This window comes from Chelonoidis abingdonii, chromosome 5 (genome assembly GCF_003597395.2).
Source record: "Chelonoidis abingdonii isolate Lonesome George chromosome 5, CheloAbing_2.0, whole genome shotgun sequence".
Taxonomy (NCBI): domain Eukaryota; kingdom Metazoa; phylum Chordata; order Testudines; family Testudinidae; genus Chelonoidis; species Chelonoidis abingdonii.
Window position 1 is genome coordinate 119,843,804 of NC_133773.1, and position 17,973 is coordinate 119,861,776.

The 17,973-nt window shown below is 41.6% G+C and overlaps 1 protein-coding gene across 1 annotated transcript in view; it reads left to right on the forward strand.

The window, feature by feature from the left end:
* Window positions 1-17,973, forward strand: part of STK32B (serine/threonine kinase 32B) — a 283,372-nt gene that overhangs the window by 43,064 nt on the left and 222,335 nt on the right. Inside the window, exon 3 of the mRNA XM_032792001.1 lies at window positions 5,817-5,968. Within this exon, the coding sequence (XP_032647892.1) occupies window positions 5,817-5,968 (152 nt within the window). The remainder of the gene's footprint in view (window positions 1-5,816; window positions 5,969-17,973) is intronic.

Genomic DNA, 17,973 nt, shown 5'->3' on the forward strand with positions numbered 1-17,973 from the left:
CCCTGAGCACACCACATTCCTGCTCCTCCCCTGCCCTCCCAGAGCTGCCAAACAGCTGTTTGATGGTGGCAGGAAGTGCTGGGAGGTAGGCGGAGGAGCAGGGATGCAGCACACTCGGGGGGAGGAGGCGGAGGAGGAGGTGGGGTGGCGGCGGTGGTGGTGGGGGAGTTTGGCTGCGGGTAGGTGCAGAGCACCCACTAATTTTTTCCCCTTGGGTGCTCCAGCACTGGAGCACCCATGGAGTTGGGGCCTATGTCTCCAAGAATTTGAACGTATTTAAGCAATACAAACATTCCATGATTTCCAGAAAATATCTTAAGTATTTTAATGAAAATTCTCATTAATCTCAAAGAAAATTATATGTTGAAAAATGTGTAGGAGCAAGTTGTTATAATAGTTGCTTTGACTTTTTTTAAAGACACATCTTTACATGTTACATGTGTATCCTATAATAACAGAGGGTCTGATCCCATCATGAGCACCTCCATTTGTTCAAGCCCCTCATCTTCAGTGGGAGTGGAGAAAGTTTAGCACCTTTCAGGAGCAGGTGCTTGTTTAAAACACTTTTTATAAATATTGTGTTTAAATTGATTTAAAAAGTTATCTTAATTTCAAATGTTAGAGCAGATTTGACATGCTGAGTGCATGATCCTATATTGGTATCTTAAAACTGGTTTCTGCCACCTTTAAACTGTAACACCTCACTTTTTTAGCAATCTCTCAGAAATCTCAATGGGCCCATAGTAAGCAGGCTCTTAATATAACAGAACAGGTGGTTTCTGAGGAAACCTTGCAATCCTGGCCAAGGATTGGAAGGAAAAAAAGAGTAAGCCACATGTTCATGTAAGTGAATGACTTCTGGGCTTTGGGTGGTGAGTAAAAAATTCGATTAGTTGTTGATTTACATAGTGCATCAGGAATCTGGGTTGGAGCATCTAGCATTCTATAAGCATTCACTTAATTTCAGACTGAGAATCAAGAATCTCTACTGAAGCACCTGCTTTTTGCACTCCAACAGAGCTTGGACAAGTTTGAACATTTTCCCTCTCACTTTCCCTCCCCTATCTTTTAATGCTCCCATACACATATAGGGAATTGGAGAGAATAACAACAACAATAGGGAAAAAAGTAACAGCTTGTGGTGGTGCTGTATTGACATCTTGGCACTCAGCCTGTAGTTATCCTGAGTTCTTTCACTAATAATTAGACTTCCACTGACTATATCAGGAAAAAAAACACACTTAAAACTTTTATTGTGCTCACCATTATACATCACTGATGGGTTTAGCCAAAACTTTATCATCCTTGTTTTTCTTGATAACTAGACCCCTTCTATCATGAAGAAAGGCAATCAGAAGCTATATTTATTCACATCTGAAAATCTGATTTTATATTCTGTGTTAATAGAATATAATGCCTTAGGGATTGTCAGGGGGTTGATGTCTGAGATTGGCAGCACCCCTAGTGGCAGTGATCTGGGCCATGCTGCCCAGTGACAAGAGTCAGTGGGCAGCAGTAGGGGAACCCAGACCCTTCTTGCTCTACCAGGTTCCAGCCCGGGACCCTGTGAATAATAACTCAAATATGTGGCTTAGGGGCAGGCAGCCTTACACCTGTTCCTGGAATGCTTCCTACCCAGCTTTGATTCCTACATCAGTGCCATTAGTCAGCTTCTGGATTCTCCCTGGAATTCTCTCTGACTGCGTTCAGAGAGTCTTCCTCTATCAGCTGCAGCCCAGATTCCGTGGGGTGACGGGCCTGTGGCAGCTGTCTCAGCTATGTGGAGCCTCATCCTCAACTGCTCCCCTGTTGTGTCCACCTAGACTGAGCTGAGCTGCTCTCTTTCTTTTGAGGCCAGCCTCCAATGTGAGCATGCCCAGAAGATACAGCTGGGCAGGGCCTTCTGGGCCCAGAACTTTTCTTTAATCCTTAGTCTGCCAGTGTGGGGATCGTACACTCCATCACAGGACTAGATTAGGTCTCAAGGACACAGCCCATAGAAACTGGCAACCCATTGCTGCACTGTCCCAAAGCTGCCCTGGAAAGGAAATGTGGCTCAGATCCTGTTGCTCATTTCCTCTCAGGGGATGGAGGAAGTAATTTGCTGATGGTCAATAATAGCTCTGCTGGCTGTAGCATTAGGGGTGCTGACAGGGTTTTAACTCATTCCCCAGCCCTCCTTCCTGATTGTCCACCCACCTGCTTTGGCGTGAAGGTGTACGTGGTCATACAGCTCGCATTATCCCTTCAGATCTGGAAATAGATCCCAGGTGCTTATGCATGGGGGGATTGTCTGGGCCAAAATCTAGCTTTTATATGACAACCCATTCCAATGAAATGAGAGGATTCAGCTATTCTCACTCCTCTCCATTCTTCCTGAGTAATGACAGATTTGATATGCATACTAATGTAAACGCACTTGAAAATGCCACACAATGTTTTTTGCTGTACCAGTATTTTGTTTGACTTTCCAGCACCTGCCTTCCAACCCTAGGCACCTCACCATTTTGAAAAAAATATTTTATAAAACACTTTAAAATCCTGTACCCATATATTGTACCCCCACATATGTGTAATAGCTCCAATGCAAAACAAATAGATCACATTCTCTTAAAGCCCCTCCTCTGCAGATGCCTAAGAGAAGTGATAGGTTTTGCAGAGTGACTGGAACTATAAAACTCTGGGAGGTGATGATCATGGGAAAGAAACATATTCCAAAGGCAAGTATTCTTCCCAGAGGATACCTTACCAGCAGCTGCCTTTTTCTGAAACTAATGATATGTAACTCCCATACCTCCACTGGTCACAGCTGTGATAGTAGACCTCTGTCCCAATGTAACAGGACCCGATATAACACGAATTCAGATATAACATGGTAAAGCAGTGCTCTGGGGGCGTTGGGGATGTGCACTCCGGCGGATCAAAGCAAGTTCGATATAATGTGGTTTCACCTATAACGCAGTAAGGTTTTTTTTGGATCTCGAGGACAGCGTTCTATCTGGGTAGAAGTGTATCACAGAGGGTGAGAGGTAGTCTTAAGTAGAGATGTTTGGGAGTTTTTAGACAAAATGTTTTTCACTGGAAAATGCCAATGAATCAAAAGTATTCACAGGAAAGAGTTGGTTTCAATAAATCTCCCATTTCAAAAACATTTTGGAAAATTGTTTTGAAAATGGCAAAGCAGCATGGTTCAACATTTTTTAAATTAAAACATTCTGTTTGAAACAATGTTTTGTTTTGATATTTGGATGCTTTCCCAGTTTACCAATATTACCTCAGTCTATTTCTGGTCTGAGCGTTAGCTCTCATCCAATCCCCCGTCTTGTATAAATAAGGGGCTGTTCATCCCACTGCATCAGTTGATACACAACACAAACTCAACTGGAGAATAACTACTGTATTCTACAGCCATTTTAAAAAGAAAGATATACTTAAACTAAATATCCAGAGCACTCTGCAAAAGAGCTTTATAGATTTAGTGCCACTACCTTTTCCTTCTTTGAACCTTTCCTCAAGACCCACCTCTGTTGCAATGCCTAAAAGAAATCAATCAATTTATGATGTCTTAAAGGGCAGATGGAGTTAGCTGGAACTCACTTTTATCTTTAAATAATTGTAAATATATATAAATTGTGTATATTTGATTCTATTCCTCTTCCTGCCCTTACTCTTTGTATGTCATGATTTCTGAGGCCCAGATTCTGATCCCCTTACTCATGTTGTCTTACACCTTTCCCCACAGATATTCCCTCTTTAAAGTGTAGTTTGAAGTGTAAAATGCTATTCAATGTGAGTAAAATTGTCAAAATCTGTCCCTTAGATTGTCCTTCCCCCAAAAATCTTGCAGTGGGTGAGACTGTTTGGTGCACTGAACCTGCAGTCCAGAGGGAGGGAGTCCTAAAGTGATTTTAAACCATCTTTGCACCTTCCAAAAGGTGGTCAGTATTCAGCTTTGCAGCAATGACTCAACCTCACCCCGCTCTGCCCAGGAACGTGAGGTCCGAATGGCATAAAGGTATGAAACCTTGGTGGAGCAAGTCCCTTTGTTCCATGCAGCAAGGTAGCCAGCACTCACCCTCCCTCCCCTAGTGGAGGCAAATGGCAGGCTGGGTTAGGACCTGCTGTGGGCATTATGTTAGTTGCTCTTCTTAAAACGGGGCTGGGAAGGAATTTTTCCTGCACCATCTGAATTGGCTTCAGTGGAATGAGGTTTTTTCACTTCCCCACAGCGGGTGTGAGGGAGGACCTTTTCTGGTGAGAAGGCCGTATGCCGCAACTTATTTTGTAAGTGTGGGGCGGATGTCCAGTGCAGGTACTCCACAGGGAAGGGAGCCAGTGACCAGATAAATGGCCTGGTAAAGGACTTAAAAAGAGGTACTGGATAAAGGAACAGAATGTGGGAGAGGGTTGGGGACTCCTCTGATTGGTATGGCAGGGAGGCAACCCCTCCCATTCTCATAGCTCTCCTTAACTCTCTTACGATGGTAAGATCCAAGCCATAGGTCAGCTGGGGGACCTGGATGGAAACAAAGTGGGGCTGGTGGAAGCCCCCAAAGAATTGATTTGATAGTCCCAGACATCTATATAATAAAGTTACGGCCTGATTAAAATCCATAAGAAGTGTCTCCTGTCCTCCGTGCGGTGTACCCAGGCAATTGGCTAGAGCATGGGTGAAGTTCTCATGTCATGTTTTATGCATTGTACAGTGCTTAGTAGAATGGGACTTGTATTCTGATTGGAGCCCGTGCATGCTACTGTAATACAAATACTAAATAGAAATAACATAGTAAGTTCTAGCAAAAAGTAGGTTAGAACACCTTCAAGGGGTGACTTTAAAAAACCCTTCAGGAACAAGAGCACTGAATGGGAAAGCTTCTCACATGGTTAACCCACATTGTTTTGCTGCAATATGTAGCATTTGTTGTGACTGAGCTCACACACTGCTTTCAGGCCCGGATACATTTTAACCCCACGTTCCAATGTTACCACAAATGGAGTTGCAGAGTGAAGGTTCTTAGAAATGCCTGCTATTTAAGAATATGGCTGTCAGTCCAGTTTTACTCAAATCAGGGTTAAGTTAGTCTTTGCTTGCACCTCCAGCCACGTTCCCAGCTCCACACCTGGTCTTGTCCACAACCTTGGTGGAGCTCTGCTCCCACCTGGGGCTGAGGGTGTGGCCAGGAGTGATGAGACCGCACCTGGTGGCTGGCCCCCGCTGTGGTCTGGTTGCGACTCCACTCTTGCCTTGGCCCTGGCCACCACTTGGACCCTGGCCCTGCTCCCAACCCCATCCCTGTAGCCCCAGCTTTGGCCCTCTTACCCCTGTCCACATTGCGCCCCACTCCCCCAGCCACATCCCGCTCATGACTCAGAGGGAGGGGCAGGGCATGGACAGGGATAAGGGGGGGGCGTGGCCTTCAATAGTTTGGGGACTGCTGATTTAAACTAAATGACACAGTGTGGCCTAGTGGACAGAGCGCTAGACTGGAACTCAAGAACAGACTGGGTTCTGTTACTGGCTCTGCCATTAGCCTGGTGGATGACCTTGGGCAAGTCACATCACCTCTATGTGCCTCAGTTCCCCCATCTGTAAAGTACTTTGAAACCTAGTAATCAAAAGTGCTATATAAAAGCTAAGTTGAGGTCTCACTCAAGATCCTACTGCTTACCAGCATTTATTCCTCCTCAGAGTCTTAGAGTAATCATCATCATCATTGAAAAAGGATATTTTTTTAAAGTCACAATGTTATATTTTTCTGTGATTCCAAAAGGGTAGCAGCTGTCAAACTTCTGTTTTTAATTTTGCTGTCTATTAGGTGTGCATTGTGCAGAAAAGAGACACCAAGAAAATGTATGCCATGAAATACATGAATAAACAAAAGTGTATTGAGAGAGATGAAGTTCGGAATGTCTTTCGGGAGCTACAGATCATGCAGGGCCTTGAGCATCCCTTCCTAGTCAATCTGTGGTAAGCAAACCTTTAAAATTTTATCAGACTCTTATTGTCTCCTTACTGCTGAACCAGTTCAAATTGTTGGGAGTTGAAATCTTGAAAGAATTCTTGGAGATTTTTTTTTTAGACTCATTTAATTTTTTCTGTAGTTTTTCCACCATAAATATTTTAAAGGTGCACTTTCATGTTGGAATGGTTAAACATAACAATTTGCCTTTTTCACTTTCTGGTGTGTTTTCTTTCTAAATAGCTACAGTGACTCTGTTTAAAAAAAGCCTGGTCTCCCATGGTTTATCATTTTCTTTGACACTAGTTTTGCTATGAGTTTGATTACAAGATTTTGGTATATTGAAACCATATTGTGAACACTTATAAGGATAAAATAACTCCTTGCTCAAAGCATGTCTGTTGATGCAGATGAAACTAAAGGAAGGAAAAGCCTTCTGTCTAAGTAGAGTTAACTAGGCAGCCCATGAGACTAAAATTCTGGATCAGATACAGTTTATAAATACACGCACACGCACACACAAAACACTGAATATGTCAATAGGCCATCCCTTTTCTATCTCATCTTGTCAATACCAACTACAGTATCTCTAGAAGCGTCTCTCCTTTTTAATGTCTTTAAGGACCATTTTCTACTAGGTGAAATGGCTGTTTTCTCCTCTAGTACATTGTACAACTGCAGCAAATTACTCAGTTATTCTGGATGTTTACTTCATAAGACTGAGAATAATGGATATTGTGGGCAGCCATTGTTATAATAAAGATAGTGATACGACATTTGAATGTAGCTGAGAATTACAGTACTCTGAAAATAAGGTGAATATCATTCAACAGGTGACGGGTGGAAAGTTCAAAAGGAGGTGGCCTGACTCCAGTAATGATTCAAATATTTTCATAGATGTGGCAGTAGGGAAAGTATTTTGCTGTTTGACTTGTCCTAAGTTCATGGGTAACAGAATCTCTGTCATTCCCCAAAGTACTCTTCTGTTTTGGAAACAGAACTAATGGCTGGGAATAGCATTCAAACATCTATCCATCCCCAGCTACTTTTATGATCTCCGTCATTATGGTATGTGAGTGCCCCAGCCTTGCATGGTGGATCTGAGAATTGTTTGGCAAAGGGACAATGAGTAGATCAGATATGCCTCTGGTGACTTCATAAACTGTATTGCTTATGTCTCAGAACGCTGGCAATGAGATGCAAGTTTTTCACCTCTGATCTGAAAATAACCTGGATTAGTTGCTGTAAGGATCAAAAGTCATTGCCTTTTCATAGCTCTTCACTTAGCACATTGGTTCATGCTTTCTGCAGGTGTCCATGGGGGCAAACAGGCTGTTGTTAGTGCTTCAGAGTATTCTCAGTGTTGCTTTTCTTGGAGCTCTGGTGTTAACTGCACTAGTGGAGAGTGCAGCATGTTGGTTCTGCAGACTACAATGTTAGTCATAAAGAGAGACCACAGGTTTGGTTCAGTGGCAAAGGTGCTCAGCCAGGTTTATTGTCGACAAAGCACAGTAACAGTATCCCAGAGGAGCTACACGTACACAAACATGTATGCCCATGACAAGGTACCAGGACAATCAGCACCCCTGGATGCTGTCCCCTAGACTAGTACAAATATGTCTCTCCTATGACTGCTCCTTTTTATACATTGATACAAACAAGTTATGAATTACACTCCAGGTGTTGTTAGTTACCACCTATATCCTTGTCTGGTAGTTTGAATGTAACATCCTCATCCATTATTCTGCCATCCCTTCTTTACTGTTATGAGAGATCAGTGTGTTCTTATACCATCTCTTAAGAATGTGTTTATGCAGTTACTTGAGAACTGTCTTTCTGTACCATCCTGTCAGGTGAGGCATGCACTTGGCTAGCTAACATCCAGTATTCCTATTTTAACAAGCTCTACCCTAATTCATAGCCTCAGTTCATACCATTTAGCCATGCGTAGGGCTCCAGCAAGGCTTACTCAAGCTTGTTACAGTTCTTGGCTGTCTTGGCGGAGATGCCAAAAACTAGCTGACTCTATAGACAACTAACCTACCCTCTCCTGGCTCTGATTTGACTCATTCAGTATCTGCATGGGTAAATAATGGAGCGAGATCTGATCCACTTGTCAATTTGGCACCTTTCATGAGGGCTAAGGGCCAGGGTTTCTTCTGGTATATGTAGCACAATAGAGCTGTGCCCATTTATACTAGCAGAGAGTTTGGCCCAAAGTTCACTTTTAAGAAAGATCCTACCATATATATAAATCCCAGTGATCCCTGTTTAGGACAGAACCGTCTCTTAATTGTACTATTAGACGGTATAAGCTACAAGAAACTGTAGCAATATTAATAATGGATCAGTCCCAAAGATCAAACATCTATTGTGAAACAAATTGTATGCCAGGTTTTGGTCTCATAACAGTGAGAGTGATTTATCATAGAATTTTAATGCCTGACAAATTCCTCTTCTCATTATTCTTTTTCATGACACAGATTAAAACTGGGACCAGGCAATACCAGAAAATGTATTCCTTTTCCTGACAGGTTTTTATGATAAATAATTAATCTGTTCTTATGACACTCCTGGGACTATAATCTCATGATTCGCATGATATATATCCTGTGTACATGTTGCCCTAACTGTGCTAGAGAAGTTTAATATTATAAAATACAGGAAAATTTCAGGGTCAAAGAGAGACCAGAAAAATCCCAAAAGACCTGCACGAGAACAATGTTTAACAACAATCTAAAATCGGCTAATAGAGTATAAAAATCCATCTAAGGTGCCTATATGGTCCCCATTACTGCAGTGCCTGAGCATCTCATAACTGTTGATGTATTTATCCTCACAACTCTTCTGTGAAGTACGGAAGCATTATCCCCATTTTACAGATGGGAAAGTGAGCTACATTGCGGCTAAGTGATTCACCCAGGGCTACAAAGGAAATCTGTAGCAGAGCAGGAACTTGCAACCCAATCTCCCAAGTACTAGGCTAGTGCCCTAAGAATTGGATCATTGTTCACTGGACAAAGTTTAGTTGGCCTTTTCATAGACGGCGTGCTTCCAGAATCCTAAATGCATTTTGCATTCCTTCTACTGGATCTCTCAAATTTCAACAATTGCAGGCTTTTGTCGTTTGTTCCATATTACAAACATAGTTTGTGTAATACAGGTCTGTCTAAAGCTCATAAGATATCCCACTCCTTAACTTCAGGTCCTGACCCTTTTTGTTGTTGTTGTTGTATTGTGAGGGCACCAATAAAAAATAACATTTGTATGTCTGTCATGAGAGTGTTATTTTTTTGTTCCAGACTAGTTTATACACAGATACGATGCTGTATTACATCTTGGTTATTTAATAAAAAGTAACAAATTGTTAAATAGAACATTGAAAATATGAAAGGAATGTTTCTGTTAAATGTATTTTCTGTGATCTAAGTATTAATATATCTTAAAATAATGGAATTTTCATTGATCACCTGTGAAATGAGGAATCTGTTCAATACATTATCACTTGCAGTTTGATGCAGTACTAATCTACATGAAATAAGTTTCCATTTTAATTACAACTCACATGGCTGATTAGCAGGGTTCCCTCTGGTGAGTAAATGTTTCACCATACTAATGATGGAAAGTAGCTGACAAAAACTAGCATTTCTGTTTTTTGGTACTGGCAGTTTTTAGTTCTTTTGTTTATTTTAATTTTGTTTTTTCACATTGTTGTGTATGTTCTTACAGGCTGCAATAAGTACATTTTACAAATTAGCATAGGAATTGTAAAGGGTTAATCATCTTAGTACCAGGGACAGCTCTAGCTTTTTTGCCACCCCAGGCACGGCAGGCAGGCTGCCTTCAGCGGCTTGCCTGCGGGATGTCCCTAGTCCAACGGCATGCCTGTGGGAAGTCTGCTGGTCCCGCAGCTTTGGCATACCCACTGCTGAGTTGCCGCTGAATCCATGGGACCTGTGGACCTCCCGCAGGCAAGCCGCTGAAGGCAGCCTGATTGCCGCCCTCGCAGGGACGGGCAGGGAGCCCCCCACGGCTTGGCGCCCCCTGCGGCTTGCCACCCCAGGAACATTCTTGGAGTGCTGGTGCCTGGAGCTGCCGCTGCTTAGTGCATATGTAACACTGACAGACTCCTGGTCGTTGGCAGGCAGGATTGAATCTGGGACCTCTAAAGGTAAATGCATGAGCCTCTACTGCATGAACTGAAAGCCAAATGGCACTTAGCTAAGGCTGTAGCAGACTCATTAATCTGTAAGTGGTCTTGGTGCCGCTGGAGGGGACAGAGCACCACACTCAGGAGGTACGTGGGTTACATATGCACATGGACTGAGCTGGAATTCATGTGAGCTGTTGTGCTCTTTTTGGGGAGGCACATTTGGGAATAGTCTGTCTGTCTAGACCCCATGCCCCGTTGTCATAGTATCTGAGCTTCTAAAGATGACGTTGTTGAAACTAATGTGATATCTTGAAAGTGTGTTTAATTACTATGGCTTGAAATAGGTTTTGCTCTGGGCTTCCCAAAACTGAAGAGCAGTGAAGGCTGTTAACTAGCTTTGCAGATTGTCTAAACTGAAAGGGTAAAGTTAAAATTGTGTGGAGAATGAAAGTGCCTTTTTGCAAAGGATTTTGAGATTTCAAAATCAGGTTTTGTTCCAAATCAGAACAAAGCCTGAACATCTTCAAAATTCTCCACCAAAGGCAATTTTTGTACATTTTTTGTTTAGCTGTGATTAATATGTTTTGCTTTGTATTGATTTTAGACTTATTTTTTATTATATGTAATAAAACAAAATACTGAAAAAAAAATTGAAAATGAGAAGTCATTTCCAAATAAAAAAATCAAAAAATGTTTCATTGGAACTTCCCGTCCAGTTTTCTTCCAAATAGAAATTCAAGTGACATCAACCCAATTTCGCAAAATATTTTGGTTTTGGTGGAACTGAATATTCTGACAGAATATGGTTCTGCCAATATTTCTCCAACCAACTCTATATGAAATCCTAATAGGATTTTTACCATTGATTTCAGTGGGATCAGGATTTTACCCACAATGCCTAAACTCAATCACCGTGGACCCTATAAAGCTGGCTGGTTTGCAAGGTTAAGCAGCGTTCTGTTTGCTATTCTCTAGCAGTGAGTTATCGGGTGAACAAGCACTTTGGAAAGTGATACAGTTAAAATCAGAAGACACAAAATGACCATATGTTCCACTTTTCATATGATGTCCTGGTGTCCCTGGAACTTCCCTAAGGGGCCTGAAATGATTTTGTTTTTCATCACATCAGAGTGGTGGTAAAGGGTTAAAAACAACAATGTTTGTTCAAGACATTTCTACACTGATTGGGATTTGCTCTGTGTTTACCAGGAACAATCAGTCCAGTGGAACAAGTACTCGGTGTGATGAACAGTCTTTGTTTGGAGTAAAGACAGAAGTCAAATGCATGTAGATACCAGCAAAAGTGTTCTGTTGCTCATCCTAAATGTTGATGACCAGAGCTGGTCAGGAATTTTCCATCAAAATGCAGTTTCCATCAAATCAAAATGATTGGGTTTTCCATCAGGAAAATCAAAATGAAGTACCGGTAGTTTGTTTGTTTTTGGGTCAGGCTGAACCAAATCAAAATGTTTCATTTTGGGTCAGTCTAACATTAACCTGTGTTTGCCTGAGCTGCTATGGTGCCTCGTGTCCCATTCTTCTCTATGGACTAGTGGTCTTGTCTGACTACAACTACTATAATAACCTCCCTTCTTCTCTCTGGTTAAGATGCCACAGTGCATCATGGGAGTCATATGACATGGTAGTCATGGGAGTTGTAGTCCATCTGGGGACTCCTTCCAATACACGAAATGAGGCATAAGCTAAAACTCCCATGAGGCACCACAGGGGACACAGATTAAGGTAGAACAAAACCAACATGAATAATTTTAAATTCAGGAATGTCACAACATTTTATTTTGATTGAAAATGTCAAAACAACATTCTGGCATTTCCAAATTAAAATGTTTTAGAATTTCTGTTCTGTGGGGAAAAAAAATCAGTATTTCAACTTTTTTTGCTCAATTCAGCATGAAAACTAATTTCAAAATATCAGAATTTCCCACAGGATGGAAATTCTGGATTCTAAACAGCTCTATTAATAAACGTGTTCAGTGAATAATGATAAACTCAAAATACACCCAAAATTGGAGTGAATAATAAAAATAAACCTTGAAGGTGAAGGACAAAGGCACAGAATCATTTTTAAAAAAACTCAAGGCCAAATTATGTTGCTTTCAAACCTGTCCTCCAGGCCTTGAAAATATGAGTGTATTCACAGACTGTCTCATAATCTGAAGATTTCAACAGATAAAATTCAAACACATATCAACAAAAATCCTGCAAGTATTGTAATTCAAAATATGGAATCCCAAATGTGAATTTAAAAGCCTATTTTGAGGACTCTCCAGACAAGACAACTTAATTATAGGCTCTCTGGAGCCTCCCTAGATAGGACAGGTACTTCCAAATATTAACAATTGTAGCCCTCAAAGTAGTAATATAGTTAGACATAATGACAAATCTCCTTACACTTTTTTTTTAAAAAAATCTTTCTTTGTGCAAGTAAATTATCAAAGAAAAAAGGTTAGTCAGTAGCTCAACTCAAGATTTCATGTTTCTTTCCCCCTCTGTAACACAACTACTGGAAACTAGTCAGGTTTTGAATCAGAAATCCTCAAAGTGATGAGAGGTGACTATGTAGTTTGTCTGTAAACAGTTTTAAGATATTAGGTCAAAATCTATGGTGGGGCTAAGTCCATTGAGGTCAGTAACTTCACTGAAGTCAATTGATAAACCCAGCAGAGAATTTGGCTCACTGCCTGCAAAATATACAGAATAGCTGATATTAAACAAGGTACAGCCTCTCCTTCAGAAGAGCCAGATAATTTTTTTATGAGATTCATGCGTCTTGTCTCATTTTTATTAAATTTAACTCCACAAGCAGAACTTGTAAATCATTTTATTTGAAATATGAACAGTCTTTCATAATATCTGGTTAGAGAGAGGTCATTCACCCCCGAATAAAACTCAGTTCTTCAAAAAGGGTTTGGTGGTTTGATTTATAGCCTACACTTAGGAAATAAAGCTGAATAAATGTGTGTAAAGATACGTGAGCCTTATAACCAGCTTTATCAGTTTTACAGGCATTTTTGGTAATAGAGATTTCTTTTTAAAATTAAAAGCGACCCAGCTTTGTTTCAGCTCTTCTCTGAAATGAATGAGCTGTAGAAATGCTGATTCTTAACACAATCCTATGCTAAGACTACAGCACGCAGCTCTAGATTTCAACATTTTACTTTATACTGGTCAGTAATATTTTAGTCATCTTATTCCTTCCCATGCCCACCCAGGGGTCCTCAAGGGTGGGCAACAGAGTCTGACCTAAAGAGGCGCACAAACCATTTTTCTTCCAGTTGACATTAGGACTGAGCCAAGAACCCAAATTTAAATCCACGATATGCCAATACATTGCACTGCCCCCTTGGCACAACTTCTGAGTCTGCAAAGATTGACTAGCTCCTCCAGGAAAAGCATAAAGACTCATTGCTGGCGGTAGATCCTCCCTGCCCAACAACTCAGGAGTTAAAAATGGTTTAACTGCTGGCATAGAAAGGAGAGACATATTTTCAGCACCATTCTTACAGTCTAACTGAGACCTGTTGGGACAATGTGACAACTGTGTTTTTTGTAACTTTGCTTAAAAACATATCCTGTCAAAATTGTCAATTAAAGTGTTTTCAGTGCCAGTTGAGGGGAATATTAATACTGTGAATTATGTTTATTCAGAAACTGCTTGAGGACCAACCCAGAATTGGGGCCCATTTATGTTAGACAGTGTAATAGAAGGTCCTTGCCCCAATCTAAATAGACAAGACACAGGGTGTGGGAAGAGGTAGAACACACAAGCAGAGTGAACAAAGTGATGGAATCAGACACTTTTTAGTTCCATGATGATGATTTTGGCTGTATTGACTTAGAAGGGGATCTGCTAAATGGAAAGAAAAGCTCCTCTGCATAGTACTGGGCCCAGGGCAGTACTCTAGCGAGGGGTGGTCCTGGCTGGGCCCCATTTTACCCCTCCCCTCAAGGGCAGCAGTCCATGCTTTGGCAGTTCCTGCTGTGGCTGGCTCCTCAGCAGTTTTGGGAATCTATCATTGTCAATATACAGGCCATTTTCCTAGTCTATTCTGAGCTATATGGTTAATACACTTACACCACATAAAACAGAGTTGGCTGCATTGTCAGAGGAGCGATATAGTTTGATATATTTTCCTTCCAGCACAGCACTGTCTGGGATATGTGTGTGTCTATTTCACAAGAGACGCTTACAGGAGTCTCGCTGGTTTTAGATTACTGCTGTAGGCTACTAGCTCAGATTAAAGCAGCTTCAAATTAAATTAAAATTGGAAGTAGCAAGATATAAATGATATTAACTATAGCCAAAATATGGATGCCAGTCTCCCAGGTTCTTGCTAACACCTTGTCTGCTGCGTTCGTAATAACCAAGGTTATGCTATTGAATAAGTCAACTGTAAATTGTCTGTTTAGCTCAAACATGAAGTGCTCCCATCGGGGGGGGGGGCAGGAGTGGCATGTTTTTTTCTTTTGGGAGTTTTCCACTGGCTCTGAGGTGGGATGCCTCGATACTGGTTTCTGCAGAGCAGTTTGCAACACTAAACCAGCACCAAAAATGCGTTTTTGGACAGTGAACAGTGTTTTCAGCAATATTTGTTTCTCTCTATCTTCAGCCCAGGTCTTGAGCTGTCCCTGCATGGCTGCAGAGGCGTAAACAAGAAATTCTCCCCACTCTTTCACAGACACATAGGGGCTCCTCACAATAGCTGTCCCGCTGCTCCCTGTGTCTTCAGGAGCAACGCTCCAAAAAGAAACTGGTAAGGAGGAATAATCTATCCTAACGGCTAGACTAGACCCTGCACTCCACATACACAGGGAGCAGCACTCTTGAAGGCACAGTCTCTCTGTAGATTGTTCTCAGACTGCTCTCTGTTGCCCCTTTTTACTTAGACACAATCTAGCCCAAAGATTTGTAGTGAATTAGTTCTAGAAGCATGCTGGAAACAATTTTGAGACTAAGATACTCTGGTGGTTAGTTCAGTTGTATTCATTTAGATGGAATAAAGAGGCCTACAGAATTAAAGGTGTTGACCCAGTTTTAAACAAGGTTTGGCATACAGATAGCTTAGCCTGCTGAGTACCATTGCAAACATGTCATTTTAACCTTTTATTAAAGATACAGAAAAGAAGGGAAAAACAAGGAAAACATTTGAAATGTGAAACATTAAGTAAGGCTTTCATTTTAACAACACCCTTTGGTTCCTTTCCCTTCAGTTGGAGAGAGTTTTTAAAAGGAAAAAAACACACCTTGTCTGACAGTCTTTTTAGATGGTAGCAAAGATAGTTATTACTATCATTTTTTGGGGAGGCGAGAAAGAGAGAGTTAACTCTGATGAGCTGTAAAAGCAGCAGTGTCCTGTGGCACCGTATAGACTAACAGACGTAATAGAGCATGAGCTTTCGTGGGTGAATACCCACTTCATTGGATGCATGTAGTGGAAATTTCCAGGGGCAGGTATACTATATATGCAAGCAAGAAGCAGGCTAGAGATAACAGGTTAGTTCAATCAGGAGGATGAGGCCCTCTTCTAGCAGCTGAGGTATGTGAAAACCAGGGAGGAGAAAATGGTTTTGTAGTGGCAAGCCATCACGTCTTTGTTAATCTGAGCTGATGGTCAATTTGCGATGAACTGAAGCTCAGCAGTTTCTCTTTGAGTCTGTCCCGAAGTTTTTTTGCTGCAGAATGGCCACCTTAAGGTCTGCTAGTGTGGCAGGGGGTTGAAGTGTTCTCCTACAGGTTTTTTATATTGCCATATCCTAATATCTGATTTGTGTCCATTTATCCTTTTCCGTAGAGACTGTCCAGTTTTGGCCGAGTACATAGCAAAGAGGCATTGCTAGATAGGGATGCGTATATTACATTGGTGGACATACAGGTGAATGAACCGTGATTGGTGTGGCGATCTGGTTAGGTCCTTGATGGTGTCACTGTGTAGATTTGGGCAGAGTTGGCATCCGAGGTTTGTTGCATGGATTGGTTCCTGAGTTTAGTTTACTATGGTGCAGTGTGGCAGTTACTGGTGAGAATATGCTTGCAGGTTGGCAGGTGTCTGTGCGCGAGAACGGCCTGCACATCAAGGCCTGTGAAAGTGTGGGATCACTGTCAGGATGGGTTGTAGATCCTGATATGCGTTGGAGGGGTTTTAGCTGGGGACTGTATGTGATAGCCAGTGGAGTCCTGTTGGTTTCTTTCTTGGGTTTGTCTTGCAGTAAGAGGCTTCTGGGTACACATTTGTTGTTGCCGCTGCTGTTAAAGTCTGATCTCATTTCCTAAGAAGAAAAGACAAAACAAAACAAACACACACCAGGGAAGATAAAAGAATAGCAAAGACAGAAGATAAGGCTTCTGTCTCTGGTGTTGACTTTCACTTGCAGCCTCACTGCAGGAAGGCACAGCACATGGTTTTACTAGTTCACTCTGAGACTTGGCAAATTTGTACCATCGTTAGGTAATTTAGAGTATTACGTTTAGCTGCCTTTTTCTGGTGATAGGCTTACAGCTGTGTTGCAAAATATGCCATTTTGTCTGACTAAGCTATTTCCTTATTGTATGGAAGGAAATAAGAGAGAGATAGAAAAGAGGAAAAAATCATGTGGGGAAGGAAAGGATGTGTGGGGTGGGAGGTAGGCAGAACTCTCACATCCCAAGTAGTGGTTGGTTCTGGCTGAATTCCATCAGAGGTGGCAGTGGTATCTGGGTCCCTATCTCTGGCCTGGTCTGATCAGGACATCTTTCAGGATCAGAATAACTGAGTCCCCTAAGGCTGGAGCACCAGGAGATGGTGGGAGTGTCAGCCATGACAGTGAATCTTGCTCCAATAGGTAATTTTTCTCCCAGAGTTTCTTTAAGGACACCAAAAGGGCATGATGGGTTAAATAGCCAGTGTTCTCATATGTTCCATCCATTTGGCCTAGTTGTCAGCATACCAATTTTGGTTTACTGATCGCTTGATAAACAACAGATCTTTGCACAGTTCTTGAGTTACATCAGTGGACCTTTTTAGTTTGGACTAAATCAGTCTGTCTTGCTTTTTGCATTTTTCCTCATTCGATGTTGTAAGTTATTCCCAGATTCCAAGGCCAGAAGGGACCATTGTGATCATCTAGTCTGATCTGCTGTATAACACAAGCCATAGCACTTTTTAGCCATATTAAAACATATATTCTTTGCTTGCACCTAGCTTACCAAGATTGCTCTAAATCAGTGACACATCCTCTTCATTATTTACCAGTCCCTTAATTTTTTTTATTTTTTTATTTTATTTTTTTGTCATCTGTAAACTTTATCAGTGATGATTGTATGTTTTCATCCAGGTCATTGATAGAAATGGTCAAGAACATAGGCCAAGAACCAGTCCCAGTGGGATTCCCCTTGTGATACTACATAAATTTTCACTCTTTCTACCATTAAACTCACAATTAGGGCACACGTGTAGACTCCATTATCACAACAATTCCAAATCAGCTAAACAGCATGTGCTAGGCATAAATCCTATACCAGCAGCCTCTCTGAGGCCTGGTCTACACTACGTGTTTATACCAATTTTAGCAGCGTTAAACTGATTTAACGCTGCACCCGTCCACACAAACTCCAGCTATCCCACAGTCCCCGCAGTCTCCGAAAAGCATTTGCATTCTTGGCTGAGCTCCCAATGCCTGTAGGGTCAAACACATTGTCCGGGGTGGTTCAGGGTATATCTCGTCAATTTACCCCCCCCCCCCCCGTGAAAGAAAAGGGAAAAAAATCGTTTCTTGACTTTTTCAATGTCACCTATATGTCTACTGCATGCTGCTGGTAGACACGGTGCTGCAGCAATGAACAGCAGCATCCTCTCCCCTCCC